Here is a 19847-nt window from a genome sequence, read left to right on the forward strand (position 1 = left end):
CTGGGACAACTGAAGATGGAAACAATTCCCTGGTAGCTCAGACACACAGAGCTGATCCAGAAGGAGAGGGTTTGCAGGCAGTTCCTTGAGCACAGAGAGCTGAGACAGCTGCTGTGTTCTCCTGGCATGGATCAAAGCCAAGTCCCAGTGCCCAGCAGAAGCTCAGCACAGCTCCTGCAAGTTCATCTCTTGGAAAGGCACAAACCCTGATCAATCCTGTGCTTCCAGAGTGGGTTATCCACAGTTGTAGCACTGGGCATTAAAACTACCAGGTGACTCTACAAATAGAACCTAGAGCTTCTGTTTCCATATTACAGGACTCCAATAGGGATGGAGCTGTTATTGTTAGGACAATATGGAAAATGTGGCCTCAGAAATATTTCATTTCCGACAAGTTGAAGTTTTCTGCACCTCTAACTGCACTTGTGACCATCTTGCTTTCAAACTGAGTTTTGCAACTGTGGCCACTCTTGGGTCCCTGGATAAAAATTCAGGCTTTCAGATTTGGATCTAAAAGCAAACATGAACTTCATGGCACTGATGCAGTTCTGGTTTAATGAGCAATTCACACCCATGTATGATCCTCATAATCCTTAAAGTAAACCCAGCTCATTAGTAAAGCAGAAAGTGAGACAGTAAGCACTAGTGTCACACACATTTATTAATTCATGTTCTGCTTCTCCAGAAGTGACTTCAGTGATTGCTTCACACATATGAGCACAGGTTTCCCCAGATGAGCAATGGCCCCATGACCCTGAGCAGTGCTGGAGGAAAACACTGCAGTCACTTTGTCACATGCCACTGCTGAGCCTGGAAACACTGGATTTCAGTTCTAGGAATCAAAATAGGGAATATCACTTGGTGCTTCCCAGGCATTGTGTCCATTGGTGCTCCCATGGAGTGGCTGTCCCAGGATTGTGCTGGGCTGGCCCTGACAGGTGCCACCAAAGCCACTCCATCACTGCCGTCCTCAGCTGGACAGGGAGGAGAACACAGCAAAAAGCTCATGGATGGAGATAAGGAATTTGTACATCTGAAATGTTCGACAGTTAAATAGCCTGGAGCACAGCGATCCTAAAGAGCCGTCAATACCTTTTCATGTGCTTTAAGAAGACTCTTTTTAGAAAGGGAAATTTATCTGCTCTTCTAAACATTTGTTTCTGACTCATATATTTCATAGTAGCTTTCTCATTTCTTTATTTCTCCTTCAAGTCCCTCTGACACAGCAGAGGCTCAGAGGGTGTGTCCAGCTGCTGCACACCTGATGGGCTCTGCTGTGGTGAGAGCATCGCGCGCAGTCCCGAATCGCTCCGGAGAAACCTCTGCAAACCCAGCTCTGCCCTGAGATCCCGGGCACAGCAGGGACAGGGACAGGGACAGGGACAGGGACAGGGACAGGGACAGGGACAGGAGCAGAGTCTAAGACACTCAGCTCTGCCCCTCCCTGCGGGCGGAGGATCCGGGGCCGCGGGGCGCGGGCGGGGCGGTGCTGCCGGCTCCTGCGGGTGCTGCCGGCTCCTGCCCCGCCGAGGCTCTGCCCCCCGGGATGATGCTGGTTATTTATTGCGCTGCCCAGCACGGGCTGTCCCCAGGGCTCGGTGTCCCCTTTCAGCGCCGTTCGCGTGTCCTTGAAGCGGCGGTGCCGCCCGTGGGCTCCCCGGCACCGGCCCGCAGCCTGGAGCCTCCCCAGCACATGCAGCAGGGACTCGAGGCGCTTCTGCTTTGGCCACCCGCTGATCCATCCCGGGGTCCCCCTTTCCTAAACATCGCTCTGTTCTGGGAACACCTGTGAGAGAACAACTCTGCCCGGTGAGTAACCACTGCCTGTTGGCAAACCTTTCCCACCGTGACCAAGTGACATTCCCACACCAGACGGTGCCTTGCTGATGGCCATCCCTTGCAACCTCTGTTTTGATCGCTAAGACAATCAGCAACTTTTAAATTTCCCTTGGCTGCCCTTGCTCTGTGGACTGAGGTGAATGGATCTCTCCCAAGACAATTCCCAAGTGTCACTCCTGAGCAGTTTGCAGATGCTCTCCTGTGGTCAGAACCATTGTTGTGGTGCAGGAAATCATTGCAGGAGGTTCAGTACACACAACCCTGCTGTGGCAGCCGTGCTCCTGAAATGTCACAGGAGCTGTTCTCCTCCTTTTGTACTGCACTAGAGCTGGAAAAAGCCATTTCTGGCTGCATTGGAGCAATGGAAAAATAGCTTTAAAATATCTGACACAAGCAGTTGTCTAGACTGGCATTTTCAGACAGGCCTCTGGTATGAGGCACCTCATCTCAGTTACCTTTAAATAACAATTATTTGGTTTTTTGGGAATCCTGCACGAGTCATTTTCCCTCCCAAGCAAGAGTAATGCACCATTCCATAAAAACATTTACTGATTCAGAAGCAACTTTTACAGTGGGATTATTTGCATGTTCTCATCTGGAGTAATGGTACAACTGTGAAGAACAATCTGAAGTGGATTTACTCCATATTCTTACAGTGCTTTCCCTCTTCCACCCCAGGGAAGTGCATTCCCTGCCATACAAGCACTATTTAAATCAGTGAATCATCTGCCTTCCTTCACAGATGCCCTCAGAACATGTCTGATTGGACAAGTCTGTGGTATGTCTGGTAAGTTGGTTTTTAATCTTCCTAACCCAGAACCATTTGGAAGTTTTTACGAGCAGTTCTTAGAGCAAGGCAGTGGAAACGCTTCTCTGGGGCAGGATCAGGGAAGGGTTTCTCTGTTCTGAGAGCTGCCAGTGGAATGGACTGGACGAGGTCAGGGGACATCGGGTGTCAGGTGGGGACCAGCATTCACCCAGGGCTATGTCATCTTTCCCTTCTGAGAGCACTGGAGTTGAACTCAAGGGCTTGTTTGCTGTTCCTAAATAGCCAGGGCGCTGCTGGCCATTGGCTCTTTGCGCAGGGCGGGTTCCAGCAGGGATTCGCTGGGACCTGGCCCTGCCCCATCCTCGGATCGCTCCCTTCTAGGGCCAGGGACTGTCCCCTCTGCAGAGCCAGCACCGAGCTGAGCACGGCCTGCCGGAGAGGGGAAACTGGGCTGAGAGAGAGGATTCACAGCAGGATTCATCTCCTACCTCACACACGTGCTATAGGTGCCCTGACATTGTTTTCACAGTTTGCATTCTGTCCATGCATTGTCTTTGGTGGCAGCACACAGAAAGAGTTGATTACTTTATTTCTTTCAGTTTGGAGCAATTTTAGTTGATACACAGAGTTGTTTCAAAAGACAGTTACCAAAAATAGATAGAGAAGGCTTCTAAAAGCCTCCACGACAAGAGGGAGCTGGATTGAGAAATTGAGGGGTGGGAAGGTGGAGTTTCAGTGGAGAGGAAAACCTGAAACACAGGTATATCAGTCTAGGTACATTTTAAATTGTTGAATTATAAACTTCCTAGCAACAGCTAGAGACAGAATTGTGCTTTCAAGGCATAAATATAATTTGATATCATTTCCATGCTCATTTATAGAGACTTGTGGAAGTTCGTGCTTGTATTTCCCTCCAAGTACAAACACTCTCTTGCTCATTGTCCATGCACTGAAGTTGAAAATAACTCACAATAGTGAAATGTTACAGCACCTGTGAGCCAGAATGGGTTGTACTTATGGGCAGCAGTTCTTCAGCTCGAGATTGAGTGTTTGTGATCCAATTTTCTAATCCAGGATCCATTCAGAACTAAAGCAAGGAGGCTTGGCCTGTCTTCTAACCATTTAGAGTGGGATTATACTCTGGTTTAGAAGAAGTAACACATAAGCAGTGGAATGATGGAGTTTTCCCCCTTTCAGGTTGATCTTGCTGCTGGTGTTCCTGCTGCTGCTCTGTGGGGTCTCAGCGAGCTGCATCAAATTCTGCTGCCGCAAGAAGAGGCTCCCGGTGGAGAGCTTCCCTCGGCACCCCTGTGACCTGGCAGTGATTGGCATTGACAGTGACAGCACTGCCCACAGCACAGTGACCTGTGAGTGTCCTGGCAGTCACCTGCTCCATGGAGCATTGCTCCTCAACCCCTGCCTGGAATTCTGTGTCCAGCCCCTGCAGGAATGGGAATTCCCAGGGAGCTCCCAGAACAACTTCCAGCCCCACAGGGTGGGCACGAGAGGTGAAGGGAGGGATCAGAGTGACAGTGAGTGACACTGAAAACCAGGAGTGATTCTATATGGGCAGCTTTAGGATACAGTGCCATTGTTCTGAAAACAAGAAACTGTAGTTTCCTGGAAAAAAGCAGGATTAGCCCTTTATATATCAGAGTTCCATGCAGGTGTTTAATTTTTATTTTTAATCCTTTTTCTTCACAGCATACAGCTCATGGCAGTACCCTCCAAGTGTCCAGATTCCTTTGGTATTTGTGGATATGGATAAGAACACTGTGTCCCCTCCAGCTTACAGCCTCTATGCCATGGACCTGCCTCCTTCCTATGATGAAGCTGTTCAAATGGGAAAGCAAGTGGCACGGACAAACCAGAAACTTAATGACATCCCTGAACAGGTGACACCAGGAGGGCTGAATCCCAGCCAGTCCCCACCTGACACAATCAACAGAGATCCAGCAACACAGGCAAATTCAGAAGATTCAGAAGATGCCACAAAAGAACAGCCACAGGTCTGACTCAGCTCAGATGGGGAGTAAAGGGAAGGACTGTAAGAGTTAAAGAAGACATGAAGAGTTTGGGTTTATTAGTAGGTTATGATGGAAAGATGTTTCTTCTCATGCCCCTGTAATGATCTGTCAGAAGAAATGTTTTCTGAGACTGCTGTAATCCCCTGGTAAAGCTTCTTCAAGGATATGAAATGAGGTAAAAGGGCAGCAGTTTAAAAATGCCTGTAAAAGTGGGACGTGAATGCGTGTTCATCTTCTGATAAAAAAATTGTTCCTTATGTCCAGCAATAAAAAAGGTCAGGAGAATTTTGCCACCTTGGGAATACACACTCAGAACAGTACAAACAGGAAGTTGTTCTAGAACAGAAGTTTCCCAAGCTGAAGTTGAAGGGGGAATCCCAGCAAGTGTCACTGAACAGCCTCTGTAGTTTCTCCTCTTTTGGGAACATCAACTGCCCAGAAAACTGCTGAGGACTGGGACTCATGTTCCTCAAGGAGCAGGAAGATGCCAGGACAGGAGAGCATGGAGGGAAATGCTCTGTGTTGTTTCACAGCTGCACACAGGGAATGAAACAGATGAGACATGACACTTCTGTGGTGGTGGTGGTCATGAGACCCCAAGGGATTGTTTTTGAGGTTCTGTTTTGGTTTTTTTTTTCTATTTTTGAGATGCCTTGTCTTGTGGGTGGGTTCCCTTTGCTATTTCTTTTTTTCCAGATAAAGTTCACATTAATTCCAAAGAGACAGTCACATACATGGTTTGCTGTTACTGATATGTTTCAAATATTCATCAAATATTTCAAAGATGCTTTTATTTTTTTTTATCTGCTCAGGCAGCACAGGAAGGAAAAATCACAGGTTTCTGGCAGCTTTTACCAGTTCAGAACTTACTCAAGGAATGAGCAGGGTGACACAAAACATGGTTGTGCTGAGCCATCCAGAATAAGTTAGAGATACAAATACCACAGTACAGGCTGGGCAGAAGTTCAAAGAAATTACTTTTAGGGATGGTTCTTCGTGAAGTACTGATAGAGGGATAAGTGCTGAGCATCATTTTAGAACTGGGAGCTTGGAGCTGATTACAGCAGTCACAGCCCACACAAAAATTCGGGCTCCAGAGGCTGGGTTTTTAATGCCAGCTCTTTCCCTTGACCCTCCATATTCCAAATGGTCCAAATTTTGTCCACTCCTGAGCAGCGATTTTCTTTGAATCCACTTTAGCAAGGTGCTAATCTGTCTGCTTTAGGAACATGAGCAATTGCCAGGGTGGCTCATTGCTCTGGGTAAGAGCAGCAACCAAAGCCTGAGCACTCGGTGCTATTAGTGAATGTAGCATAAATTCAGGTGTCTGTCATTAACAGGCAGTGGAAGTGCTGGGCACAAAAGCCTGCACAGCTTTTAGAAGACTGTTATTCTCTGACAACCATTAGTGCAAGGACTGCCCTGGAAATGAGCACTAATGATTTAAAAATGAAGATCTCTGCCAGCCACAGGCCCGAGATGCTGCTGCAGCCGTGTGTGAGCTGTCCCTGAGTCTGGCTCCCCAGGGAAGGGTCGCTTCTATATTTAACTTGCATGGAACTTACTGTGAGGGTTGAGTGGTGTAACAAATCTGCTTCTCTTTTGTCTCCTCTCTGTCATCCTTCATTATATTTCTCCTGTTTTATTCTTTCCTTTGCTTTTTGTTATCTGTGTCAAGATGGAGGCTGGGCATAAGCCAGGGTAACTTTGGAATCTCTGGCTGGAAGGGCAACATATGCCCAGTCCTGGATGTCTCCAGGTCATAAATACAGCAGATGTATTTTCATTTCCTGAACTCTTCCATAGCGCTCAGAACGAAGCCTCTGCCCTTCGGGAGAAGGAATTTGTGTTGGAGGGAAATGGCTGAGCGCTCACTCCCGACTAGAGACGGGAATTGCGAGGCAGGGGAATGAAGGGATGGTGCCTGACACCAGAGGGCAGTGCCTCCCTTCCCGGTGCGCGGGGATCGCGGCACGGGCTGGGCAGAGACGGCGCTGCTGCTCCGGGTCCCTGCCCTCCCCTGCCCGGGACCTGCCAACCTGCCCGCTCTGTTCTGTTTGGTCACAGCAGATGCAAAACCCCAAAAACCCCAAATGCCTGTGGCTTCCTAGGAATAAGGGCATAATCTGGTGTTCCTGTCCAGGAAAATTCTTGTGTTTTGCTCTTACTTTGTAATTAGTTCATTTATTCAGAAATTGTTAACAGCAATTAGTGCCCCAAGGAGGCCTCAGGAACACAGACTCCCCTCTGCACACCAAAAGCAGCTCACTTTGCTGGGTAACCTTCACAGTTGGGAAATTATTAAGATTTTTCTTGTGACCAACCTTCTCCATAGCCTGCTCAGGGTGACCCCATGCTGGAGTCCTTGCAATGGAGGGTGGAAGAGATCCCTCATCTCTACACAGCTCCTGCTTCAAGGAACAGTTAGAACTTCACATTTTAGAAACCTACAGTTCTTCATCACTTTGCATGAAATTGGTGAGTGGATTCAGAATTTTTTAGTGGGGTGTGCAGAGTGGAAGGAAGGGAAGCAGGACACGGATTGGGAATTTGTGATTCGAAAGCCTCACTTCCAGAATAAACCAAATTTAAAATGAACACTGAGGGGAGGTTGGTCCCACAGCAGGTTATGGGCTTGGCCTGATGCAGGATCTAAGAATTCAGATTTGTCAGGCTGGTGGTTTTCACCACCACTAGATCTATTCAAGTCTGATTATATCCACACAAGCTTTGTGATATCTCTCAGGGAAAAGCCCCTGTCTGTAATTACCCAAAGTGCATTTTTAATTGTGATTTATATTTGGTCCTCAGTTTGGCACTGTTCAGCAAGCAATTTTTCTTCTCCCATTTGTTCAAAAGGATCATTTTGTCAGTTATTTTCTGCTGTTCTTTGCTGGCTGTGAGAAAGAGCCTTTGCTGGGGAGATGGACTGCTGAGGCTGGAGCCTCCATCACTGCCTCTCCTCTCACACACATGCACTCAGCACGAGCACTTGTGCTCAGAAAGAAAATGCAGCCATGGAAGTAAATTTCCTCAATAATTCATGGGCTTTATAGCCCAGAGCAAATTATACCTTGGCTCTGTCATGAAATTCAGGCTGCAAATCCCTTTATAGCCAAGCTCGTTAACAATATAAGTAAAGTGCTACCTCTAGAATGGCTTTGATAATTGATGCATTATAATCTTTGGAGAGTATTTAGTGGTAAACCTGCAGCATCCAGACTGAGGCATCACTGGGGTCTGGATACAGGAAAAGTCAGAGAAAAAAATCATTTCTTTGTTTGCCTTGCAGTTGCCTTTGTCTGCCTCACTGGCCTCAACTAGCTCAGGTTTGGTTGCTTTGTTTTCTAAGTTCATTTTGTCTTTATCAGCTGCAGTTTTTGAGGCACAAGGATCACTGCTGCTGCCAGCACAGATGAGTGGGACACTTGGACATGTGCAAAATTTGCTCGTTTGTGGAACAAAGTATCTCTGCCACAACCACTCTTGACACTCTTGGCTGTCTCCTGGTTCTGATCCTAATCCTCTTTACCTGTTAGAACTCTTTTTTTGCTTAGGGAGGCACTGACTAATGTTGCTGCAAGTAGCAGAGGTTCTTTCCTTCACCCACAATTAAAATTCAAACTGCGAGAGAAGCCTTGGAATCCTTTTCAGAGCAGACGATGAAAACAAAGTATCACAGGGGAATTGTGCTCTAAAAACTGGAGAAGACAATAAATGTTTTATGAAATTCTACATCCTAAGGTCAAACTCAATGCACAAAAAAGGCTTAGGTGCAAACCCAGATTGCTGGGAAAACATTTTGTTCTGGTCAGTCAAAATTTAGAATGTAAAATGCCAGAGCTGCTCTTGTTTTATCTTACTGGAAGGAAAAAGGGGCCTGTAGAAAAGAATGCAGACTTTCAAAGATATTTCTTTTTATTATTTTTTTTAATAACAAAGCTCACCTTGGGCACTCAGAGAAAGAAGAAAATCAATTTCTATTTCAAACCTAGAAATGAATCTGTAGACCTGAATCTGCATTAAAGTGCTTAATTTTTACTCATTTTTTTACCCTGCTTTCCCAGGTAGCTCAAAAAGGAAACACAAGAGAAGAGCCTGATATTGAGCTCTTATTTGCTCATTTTTTCTCTTTCTGAGCTCAGAGTTTATGGCATAAACCACTTCCTTCCACAAGTGAGGAAATGCAGTCCCGAGGTCCCAGTGCTGACCTGGGATCCCAGTTTGGTGACTTTGGCTCCCCACATGAGCTGGGCTGCAGAGCAGGGACTGCAGCGCTGCCTTTTCCTGCAGGATTGGGAGGATGAACGCACCGAGCGTGGGCTGCGCTGTCACATTGAAATACAGGCACAGTCAGAGCATGATGAACTTTGTGTGGGACACGAAGTGCAGCAAAATCCTCCCCACTGAAGCCTCCCCCTCTGAAGGGGCGAATCTGGAGAAGAAACTTGTGCAAAGTGTGAGATTCAGAAACTGCCCCTGGACCTCAGGTGCCTCCATCAATCCTGAGCAGGGAAGACGCTGAGGGGAGAGAGGCAAGGTTTGCTCAGTGCACGGGCTGGAGATGCTCCTTTCCCCACAAACCCTGCCAGGCTGCCGTGCCGAAGGCGGGAGAAGCTGCTCTGCTCTGAGGTCACTCCAGCTGGCTCTGAAGGCAATCGCGCTGCGATGAGCCGGCGAAGCAGACAGCCATAAAAACAAACACCCCGTGAGGTTTGGGGAAGTTTCTCCCGCCCCTGGCGGAGCTGCCTGCTCCCAGCAGATGGGGGCAGCGAGCCGGAGTGGCCCCGGTGAAGGTCGGCTGGGCAGACTGCAAGGCCAGCACACACAGCAGCAATTACAGTCAGGGCGATTATTTGGAGGAGAAAAACGTGCTATGCTTTTATTCCTTACTTATTTCGTATATAGACCTTTCCCTCTTGATAAAAGGCCCACAGTACCTGCTGTAAAATACTGAAATTCAAATTACTTGGGCCATCTGGGAAATAAAAAAGCCTATGTTCGGTTATTTTCCACTGTAATAATGAGGAAAAAATTGGTGATAATGAGTAGGGTTATCTCTCAATCAAGAAACATCCTGGAGTGTGACAGACTCCAGCTCTACCACAGATACCCACAGATACTAGATAGGTTTCAATGTCTCTGCCTCTATTTTCCATCAGAAAATGATTCTAGGATCCAGGGGTTTGGAAGGAACCTTTGGACATCCCCTAATGCAGGGCAGCTTGCCCTGCCCACTGTGGCTCTGAATTCTCCAAGGATGCAGATCTCACTGCCCCTCTGGGCAACCTGTCCTACAGACTCCCCTTACAGTGAAAACAGGTTTTTGGAATGGTGGAGTGGAATTTCCTGTATTTGGGATTGTTCCTACTGCTTCTTGCAGTGCAAGCTGGTGCCCAGTGAGAAAAGTCTGCCTCTGTCTTTTTTATACCTTCCCCCCAGGTATTTATCCACATTTATAGATCCCTCCTGTACCACCTCATCCTGAGGCCAAAGACTCCCAGCTTGCTCATCCTTCCCTCATACGTCAGATGCTTCGGTGCCTTAATCATCCAAATATTTAACTCCATCTTTTCTCCAACTTGTCTAAATCATCCAGGAATTTCCCCTGAATTCCAGTGTGCTGTTTAATGGATTTCTGCTGCCTGTGGGATGAAGAGCTGCAGAAAGCAGAGCGTGAAGTCCCCCGTGGATGCCTGTGCCAGCTGGGCACAGGGGGATTGCAGGGCTGGCACTGCCATTGCATCACCTGCACAGCCAGGGATGTCACCAGGGGCTGTGCCAGCAGCCACCTCGGCAAGGGGAGTGCCAAGGTGAAACCAGAGCAAGATGAATCTCCCCTCTCTCCTCTGCTCTACACCAACTGTTTAATCACAAATGGAAAAGCTGTTGCAAAGAAGAAAAGAAATGCAGCCTTCCTCCTGCTTTGCACGGAGCTTTGGGGTGGAAGGTGCTACAGAAATACCCCTCCTTTGGGAGACCATGCTTTAGAAGCACAGGAAATTGCCTGCATTAAATAAAGAACACAAAGACCAATGCTTTTCCAGGCCAGAGGAGGAAGAGAGATTTCCCTTCCTTTAGTTTATCATGTTGTCACCAACATGAAAACCATATTCTATCAGAGCTTGGCCTTGCTCCTCCAGGTTTCAACCAAAATGGTCATTGATGAAAAATCTTAAGTGAACTGTAGCTAGAGATACTGCAAACCACTGCTCAGTGCTATAATAGTAACGAAAATTCAAAGTTTCTCATTGATTCCTACCTCTTGATTTCCTAACATATCCCACTGTTTTAGGTACAAAAACTACACCCCAAAATCTCTAAGCTTTAATCAATGTGCAAGATGCTGGGTAACACACATTAATGTCATTAGACAGCACAACAAAACCAGGATAAGGATTTGTGCATCAATGGAATTCATTTGGTGACTTCTTCATCCATTTATAATTACAAATCATAAAAGTGCAAGTGTGTACATGTGTCTAATCAACAGATGGCTGTCAACACACAGCCCTCCTTCCTGTCCCCTCCCATTTTTGTGACCAGGTTCCGTGGTACCTCTTCCCTTTGTAACTCTGTGCAGTCACTTACCCATGGACCTGTGGTTAATCCTGCACCCAGACTGGCTCCTTTGAGTCTGAAACAATGTTCAGAGAAATGGAACTGAAATAAAGGGAGTGGGGCTGGGAGCAGACAGGCAGGGAGCTCTGCTACCCCCTGCATGGAGTCTCTGCTCCCAAGGCCCCCTCAGCTCTCAGTGCCACACAGAAATGCACAGGCCTGGCTTTAGCTGTAGCCCAGGCTCAGCAAGTGCAGAAATAACCTGAGGCAGCCCATGCAGACAGAGCAGAATTCTGCCCTTGGCTCCTCTGTGCCAGCTTTCCCAGCAGTGCTGCCAATGTCCAGCCTCTGCTGGGCTGGGAAAATGCCACCACCAGAAAGCACAGCCAGGGGAGTGACCTCAGAGCCATCAGTGGCTGGTCTGGGCAGCAGGAAGGGTTAAAATCCACCAGTCACCTGCTACCTCATACGAGAAAACAGAAGAGAGTCATTGAGTTTCAGTCACATCCAGATGCTCAAAGTGAGAGATTAATAAATAATAAATAGGAGTAGCATCAATTACAAATGCCAAAGGGGGATGATGTCTCTGGATGCATTTCTGCTGACTGCTGCATATTAGGAAACCACAGAGTGCTTTTAGCTTTGACTCCAACATTAATTTTGGCAGCAGAAAGAGGTTTTATTAAAAGTACTGAAAATGTCATTCATCTTTATTCGTATTACATTTGTTACAAGGATTTAAACCCCAATATGGAACTATGGGGAGATGAAAAAATTGAAATGGACTCATCTGATCATAAAAATAAATGAAACTCTAAACATGTTTTAAATAGTAAGAAGTACATTTGGGTATTATATTTCTAATACTGGAAGGTGGTACTGATGTGAACTGTTTATCAAGGTTTGTTTTTTCTCCAAGGTGTTCTTTTCGAACCCCTTACAAACTAAATTTTTTGTAGGCATGCTATGATGGTAGCCCATAATCCATAGAGGAAAGGTAAATAAAAGGTGGAAATGTGGAGAATTGAAACTATTCCATTATTATTCTTAAATACTAAATTCAAAGGAAACAAAACTATTCTTTGAAGTACTACCCAGTAATCTAAGAGGTTCAAAATCCTTCTGTAAGTCCATTTACTCAAAATTGCCTTTTTGGCTATTTTAGTTAAGTGCTGAATAGTACATTGATAATGCTGGATCTTTTCTAGGATGTCCCCAAGCTGAAGCTAGTGGGGAATTTAAGATACTTACAGTCTAGGACCCCTAACCTGAAATCTGGATTTTTCTACTGCAAATACAAAATTTGCAAAATTAAAAAAAAAAAATTATTTCTGATGCAAATCCCTACGGGCACCACTGCGGCAGAAATCACAAAAGTCCAATTGCCTTTGTGTTTTATGGGATTGGCACAACAGCAGGAATGGAAGAGCACAATTCCACCCCAACACAAAATAACACTGGGGCTCTGGAGCTGAGCTTTTGGAGGTGACAAATGTGCATTTCATGTTGCTCCTAGTGTAATGTAAAAGCTGATTTCCAGCTGTGACAGCTCTTGAGTAAAAATCTCTTTAATCAAGCATTGCATCTCAACACACAATAATCACCTACAAGTAGATTTTATTCTCAGGTCTGAAAGTGGATTGTTCAGTGAGTGAAAGTTAGAGATTTTTAGAGAACTCTGTGTTTTCATGGGTTTTCTTCCTAGTTTTGTGTTTGTTCATGATAATGTTATCACTGGGGATATGTGATGGTTTTTGTTATTTGAGTATCTATTTTTTAATGTATTCCTTGACTCTTTGGAACTCCTTAGTCCAAACTTGTTTGTGTTTTAAGGTTTATAAAAATATTTCCCATCAAAATTATTTCTTCAATAAATATTTTGGCTTGACTAAGCAAAAATATACATGTAGAGGGGCTTATTTTTTTCCACTATATGTAATTGTATAAAAACTAAATTTCACATGCTGTTTATTTACTGAAATGTTCATTCAGCCTCTGAAAATCCAACTGTGTTGGTTGTTTGTACTTTGTCAGTTCTCTTGAGCAGTGGCTTGAGAGATGTTACATCTGATAAAAGTTTTGCCTGGCTGCTTGGAAAAATGAATTTTATAAGCATGTTCTTTGTAACAGGTCTTCTCAAGGGCTTCACAGAATTACTGACAAATGGTTTGAGATTTGAGATATTTACTGTAACAGATCCCAAAGGTTACAAGAATGTTCTCTTTTCTGTAAATTTAGAATCCAGCCAGCCCCTTGCTTGAAGGACATGAACTCTCAGAGATGGAAGAGCAGAGCTTGGCTGCAAGTTCTTTCATTCTGAGCAGCAACTGAACTGTGTTTTGCTTGGTCCCAATACATCTTCCCAAATAAATATTTATTTTTGGAGTTTGGGATGTAACCACCACTGCACCTACTCACTTTATTATCTACTGCAATTAAATTAATGCCTACTGAACTTCCCAAGCACACCTCAGCCCTCTCCTCTATGGCAATTCAGCTTTGTTTGACTTCACAGGCTTTCTCCAAGTGGTACAAGTCCCCTGACCATGAACATTTTTGTTTTATAACTGCATTTTTGTTTTCTGGATTCTGGAATCTTGCAGCAGCACTGAAGCTCTCCTTCAGCTGCAGGTCAGGCTCTTTGAGAGAACAGAAATGGCTGGCAGCAGTTTCCCTAGGACACACACCTGAGCCCCACATTCCCAGACTGCTCTGTCTAGGATGGAGGGATGAGATGGAAGCTCCATGGCAATCTGACACACAGCAAGGTGAGCATTTGCTTGTTTTTGAAGGTATTTCAAACTTCACCACAGGTCTGGTGTGTCTGACATCATGGAAAGTTTAGTAGCTAGGCTAATTCTCAATGTGCATTCTAAACTCCCAGCATCTCCTGGGTCCCAGTTGTTTTTCTGTTTGTTGCTCAACAAACCCCTTGAGGAAAGTCCCTTTAAACAGGGAAATATGAGGCTTTAAATGGGGAAATATGAGGCTTTAAGCTTTTACTCGAACTGCTTGATCAGCATTCATGCAACCAAATGTTACCTGCTTAAAGCAGAACCTGCATGTGTGCAGTTGGTTGGGTGTGTTTATAGATGTGTAAACACAGAGAGCAGAATCTGATTCCTAAGATGATTATAAGAATTCCCTTTGTTGCTATTATATTATTTTCCAAGAGCAATAAAGGACTTTTAAAAGCCAAGCTACAGTTTTCAAGTTTAAAGGTACAGCAAAAATGTAAATTCACAACAAATACCTGAGTACAAAGGAAAACCAGAATAATCCCCAGCACATGGAAAAGAGCTCTGACACAATTCTGACTTTAGGAAAAAAGGACTCAGAGCTATTCTTCTGGCTCTCTCAAGATGTATTTGTATAAACAGAATTTTTAAAAAGGAGAATTGGTGTTTGTTAAGTGCATAAGCACACTAAACCAACCTCAAGACATCTGTTTATGTTTCAAGGATGGAAGATGGAAAAGCAGGGAAGTTTAGAACAGAGTTCTCCCAGCACAGAAGTTTTGTGCTTTGCTGGACAAGTATCCACACAGATTACAAAGTTCTGTATTTGTGTTACACTGTAGGATTGAACCACTATATAAAATCAGGTGTTGACTGTGAGGAACAGTAGATCCAGGTTCAAGCAACTCCAACATTTCATCTCCCTTCTTTCCATAAAGTGCTGGATGTTGGTGGCTAAATAATTTCACATCATTCTGCATCAGCTTCCTATGTCTAAGACAACAGTAGTTGTATTTTTTTGGCTTTGGAAAATGCTTCAAGTTCTGCCAAACATAGAGACTAGGAATAAATTTGTATTATTGTTGGAGTCAGAGAGACCTGTGGCATTGATTTTTTTAAATGGGTCATAAGGGAATAGGAGAAAGGTTTTTCCCTGGAAATGAAAGCACCTCCAGCCATAATTTGTGAGAAAACAAGACTAGAATTTCTGAGAAAACAGGACTAGAGATAATGCTTTTTTAAGGACATGGAGCCCAGTGTGTCCTGTTCCAATTCTGCCTCTGTTGAGGATGAAATATTCAAAGACAATCATACAACAGACATGATTATTACATTCTCAGGAGCACATCCAGGACAGCTCTGGGCCTTCACAACTCTGCTGCTTCACTCACACAGCAATGGATTTTTCCAAAGGATTTTGAAGTGACTTCCAAAGTCTCTCAACAATTCTGAATGAACTGTCCTTGAACCCATTTCACACATAACCCATCCTGATCCTCACCAGAAGAAAGGAATTCAGGAACATCTCCCATGACTGCATCAGTTAGGAACTCAGCTGGATGGACTTTCCTAACTGACACAAAGACTCAGAACCAGCTCCCCTCACCTTAAAACATTGTCAATTATATTCTCTGCAGACTAACACAGTTTTGCTAATTTTATGCCATGTTCTCAGAAGTGTTTAAAATAACTCTTTTGTTCCATAATAATAGGGAAACTGAAAGAAACTGTGAGAATGCAGAATGTAACTAAGGAGACTGAGCTACTCCTACTTTTTGCTCTGCCTGGCCCCACTGAGGATTTCTGCTCCTTTTGCTTTTACTTATTTATTTTCTCTAATGAATGATCTTTATATTCTGCTACCTGGGTCCTTCTTCAGAAGGTAGCAGTGATGATTGTCATCCAATTGTTAAAGAAGTGGCAAATAACAGCAGGTTGGAACAGCTCTGAATAAGATTTTAAAAAATAAAACAATAGTAAAAAAAAAAGAGTTCTGAATAGACTCAGCATTGAAGCACAGCTGAAGTTTAGACATTGTATAAGCTTCCTTTAATTTTGGTGCAATGTCAGGAGAAATGAGAGTTCTGCTTTGCTTTAGGGACCAAACAGAGAACTTCAAACTAATTCAAAATCACGTGAGTGTCTCCTTGGCTCTCTCCAGGGTTCACAGAATGCACTCTGAAGGCATGAAAGGATTCAAAGGCAGACACAATGTAATGGAATGGGAAATGCTGTGATTCTGGAATATCAGGTGGGGTTTTGAGTCAGTCTATTAAAAATGCTTATCTGAGGCTGCAAAGAAAAGAGGAAAACCATAATCATTTATTACTTCAGCAGTATTCTTACACCATCTGAGGAGCTTTGCAGTTTTGAGAGGTGCTGATTTTTCACCCTTTAGTAGAAAGGATAATTTATACCTGTTTGGTGACACTTACTCTTTTAGAGACCAGGAGCATCGTGATTTACCATAAGAATCATGCAGTATTTTAACTCAGGTAACAGCATATAAATTTTGATTAGAACAATGGTATTTGTATGCAAAAATTAATTACTTTAAGAAGTGAAATTGTCCAAAGCTTCACCTAACTCAGGATGCTCCCTACAAAGGGGTTAATGCCAGCTGATTGAGAAAAAGGTGCAAGAAATTTTGCAATGGAGAACTATGGAGCAACCTTTCTACAGAGAGGTTTTCTGTAGCTCTAACCCAGCTGGAACTCCAAAGTGGACTGACAAAAAAAACATTAAAATTGCTTTGATTAATTATCTATACCAGATCTTCAAGTATTCACGGGTATTTACAGCTAAGCTTTTAGTTATAAACAATATTTTTGCAGTGTATAGAGACAGTTAAACATATCTGGTAAGTCCACTTAATTCTGATTTGAACATTCATCCACTCAACAGTACAAACTACAGCAGTTCATGGATCTGTGTAAAAAATTAAGTTTAAAAATGAAAAATATATTTAAAAATAAAATAAAGATAATGCCTGTAGAGCAGCTTCCAGCACAGGATTATATGAGGACAGCAGAATAAACCACCCTGTTGCTCATAGCAATGTGGAAATCTTCTGCCAGGTTTTAAAATGCAGCAAAACTGATTTGTTCAGTGAGATTTACAAACCAAAGCCCACCCACCCACCCCACCTGGAATAGCCTCTCCAACCTCTCCAACCACCTCCAGTGCTCAGGATCCCTGCCCCCATAAGGGCAGTGTAACTGCTCAATCAAACTTCTCACTGAAGAAAGAGATATCACTGTCACTGGATCAGAAACAGGAACTATTGCAACAGCTGGATTTTTACAAAAGAATAGGTGTGGTGAAAGCACTGGCTGTGTGGAAATGTGCTATAAACACTTCTGACTGATCCACTTTCCTTACCCAAATTCCATGGATTTGAAGACATGGCAGAGCACAGACCTGTGGACAGAAATCCCCTTTAGCTCTCATGAAACAGAGATGGGATAAAAATTAGAATGCAAGGGAAAAAATACAGATTCCTAGGAGAGGATGAGATCTCAATGTGTATTTTATTAAAAAAACCCCAAACCATGTTTAGTTATTAGAATTGCGCCACTGGTAAAAGCATGTAAGAGAAATCTAAGGAGGAAAAGCAGTATCTGTATGATAAGAATGTGCAATGGGATAAAAGCATGCACTAGTTAAAGATCTCATTCATAATTATGTAATTTTTGATATAATTAATTCACACTGCAACTAGTCCAATAACAAAATCTCAATGCAGCTATTTTCTCAAAGAAGCAAAATGTGATTTACTGTTTGCTATCAATATCAGTTATTTTTGTTCATCACAAAGATTTTTTTCTCTATGATCCAGTGCTAGCTGAAAATTTTCTACAAAATCTCATAAGATTGAGAAATTTTCCTTTGCAAAACATGGACTTTTCTTCTTTTTTTTTTTTAATCCTTAATGTATAGTATCCTTTTTTTGCCTAATGTACTAAGTGGTCATTCTTTTCCACATAAATGGTGTACTCCCAAAAGGATATTTTAATCTCTGCTAAGCCTAAAAGCAATCTCTAACTAAAAAAAATTAAGATTAAAAAAAAACACAAATTTGCCTACTATAAATCTCACTTAGATTTAATGACTAAAATATTGTGTGTAACTGCTTTTGAAATTTGTAGGCAACTTTGCAAATATCTAATAAACTTGTGGTGTTTCTTAAGCACTTAGATTTAATCAGTATTTTCCAGATGGGGATGCTGGATGAATCTTTAGCCTCAAGAACAGACATCCTCATCTGCATACAATGTGGTTCCACAGATTTTAATAGGATAATTCCTGTCCACATTTCAGGGGTGGAACAGAAATTTCCCCATGGTTACTGAAAAGAATATTAGCAACTTGAGACAGTAATTCAAGAATAATTTATTCTAATTTCAGTAAATTTCTTATTTTGTTATTTGTAAATTTCAAGGTGATGAATTAAAGCTTTAGTACATCATAAAGGTTATTTCAAAACAAACATTTGATTATTATAAATCAAAGGCTTAACCACACCAGGATCTAATAGTTTTTCATAACAACCTGAATAATAGCCAATCCACTTTCCTAGTTTAATTGGCAAACCTGCTCTTTCTTTTACTAATTAAAGGCAACCACACCTCCCTTCAGAAAACATGACAGAAGGAACACTTTGTTTTAAATTCTAGGGAAGCAAGAATCTACTGGGGGAAGAGTTTGCAGAAAAAAAATATTGGCCTCTTTTATATTTTTTGTTGTTGTTCATTGTGTTTTGTTTATTTTATTACAATGTATTTGTGCTGGACAGGTTTTAATTGCAAATTGGCTATAATGCTGTGGGTTGTTTTACTATAAACCTATTTTGGTTGCCAAGCAATCTCACCTTTTAGCAAGGTATAAACAAATATTGGAAAAAAACCCCAGATTTAGACCTGTGATAGGAAGAAAAGTGATGCAATACTGCATCTCTACTTACTTTTCAACATTAATTAGGTTTCAGTATATGAATTTTGGTGGGAAATTATTCCATTTTGGGAACATTTCTCCTGCCTGGTTTACATGAGGTCCTGTCTGCAAGACAGAAATTGCAATTTTTATGCTTCCTTATTAATTTTTCTTTTCTACTTTCTCTTTCATGCCAACCCTTCCAGAGCAGCAATGGATGCTGTGAGGAAAATATGAAAAGAATGCTCTAGAAACTTTGGCTTTGTGACTACCTTTATAAGCAAAGCTGGGAAAAAATAAGTTCTAAGCCACAGAATTGCTACTTGTTAGGATCCTGAGGGAAAGATCACAGAATCATAGATTTGTTAGGGCTGGAAGGGCCTTCTGGAGATCACCCTGGCCAAGGCAGAGTCCCCTGGAACAGATGGAATAGAACAGTGTCGAAGTGGGTTTGGATGGCTCCAGAAAAGGAGACTCCACGCCCTCCCTGCCGCCCTCATGGAGAGAAGCTCTTCCTCATGTTGAGGCGGAACTTCTGGTTTAGTTTCCAGTCATTGCTCCTCGTCCTGTCGCTGGGCACCGCTGAGGCGTCTGGCACCATCCTCTGACACCCCCCGGAGATATTTTTATTCATTAATGAGATCCCTCTTCAGTGTTCCCTTCCCAGACTAACCAGGCCCAGCTCCCGCAGTCTCTCCTCACTGATGATTTGAAGGCATTTATCGCTTGCCAGCCTCTCGTGAGCCGCATTTTAAGGCCTGTGGCCTCTCCCGCCCTTTCCCGCTCGGCGGCCCGGAGCGCTCCCATTTAACGTGGTGTGCAGGCTCTGCCTCTCCCAGCCCTGAGCTTAAACACCATTCGTGGGCTCTATTTCGTGCCTTTTTGTTCCCATCCGGCTCTTTCAGACTTGTTTTAGGCCTGCAAGGCGGCCGCTATCCCCCCGCACGCCGCCCGCCCTCGCCCTTTGTTCGCTGAGGGGAG

The 19847-nt window shown here is 43.6% G+C and overlaps 1 protein-coding gene and 1 long non-coding RNA gene across 3 annotated transcripts; one reads left to right on the forward strand and one right to left on the reverse strand.

Annotated features, from left to right (window-relative positions):
* Positions 1-1473: 1473 nt before the first annotated feature.
* TMEM52 (transmembrane protein 52) lies at positions 1474-4920 on the forward strand. Its single transcript, XM_056508335.1, has 4 exons — positions 1474-1809; positions 2582-2626; positions 3806-3975; positions 4313-4920. Exons 2-4 carry the CDS (start codon positions 2595-2597, stop codon positions 4621-4623), a joined length of 513 nt encoding a protein of 170 aa, XP_056364310.1. The 5' UTR covers positions 1474-1809; positions 2582-2594; the 3' UTR covers positions 4624-4920.
* Positions 4921-15406: 10486 nt separating this feature from the next.
* Positions 15407-19843, reverse strand: LOC130261552 (uncharacterized). 2 transcript variants are annotated; one of them, XR_008842003.1, is made up of 5 exons: positions 19540-19843; positions 18898-18992; positions 17316-17354; positions 17081-17172; positions 15407-16226 (listed from the first exon to the last, which is right to left on the reverse strand). It is a non-coding gene; the product is annotated as an uncharacterized LOC130261552 (long non-coding RNA). The 2 variants fall into 2 exon arrangements; XR_008842002.1 differs by having other exon boundaries at positions 18898-19843.
* Between the last annotated feature and the right edge of the window lie 4 nt (positions 19844-19847).

The sequence above is a fragment of the Oenanthe melanoleuca genome, chromosome 21 (assembly GCF_029582105.1).
Source record: "Oenanthe melanoleuca isolate GR-GAL-2019-014 chromosome 21, OMel1.0, whole genome shotgun sequence".
NCBI classification, from domain to species: domain Eukaryota; kingdom Metazoa; phylum Chordata; class Aves; order Passeriformes; family Muscicapidae; genus Oenanthe; species Oenanthe melanoleuca.

Coding starts and splice junctions, on each gene's coding strand:
- TMEM52 (XM_056508335.1), top strand. CDS start 2,595: ATGTCTGATTGGACAAGTCTGTGGTATGTCTG. Junction 2,627..3,805: donor ACAAGTCTGTGGTATGTCTG/GTAAGTTGGTTT, acceptor TCCCCCTTTCAG/GTTGATCTTGCTGCTGGTGT. Junction 3,976..4,312: donor TGCCCACAGCACAGTGACCT/GTGAGTGTCCTG, acceptor TTTTCTTCACAG/CATACAGCTCATGGCAGTAC.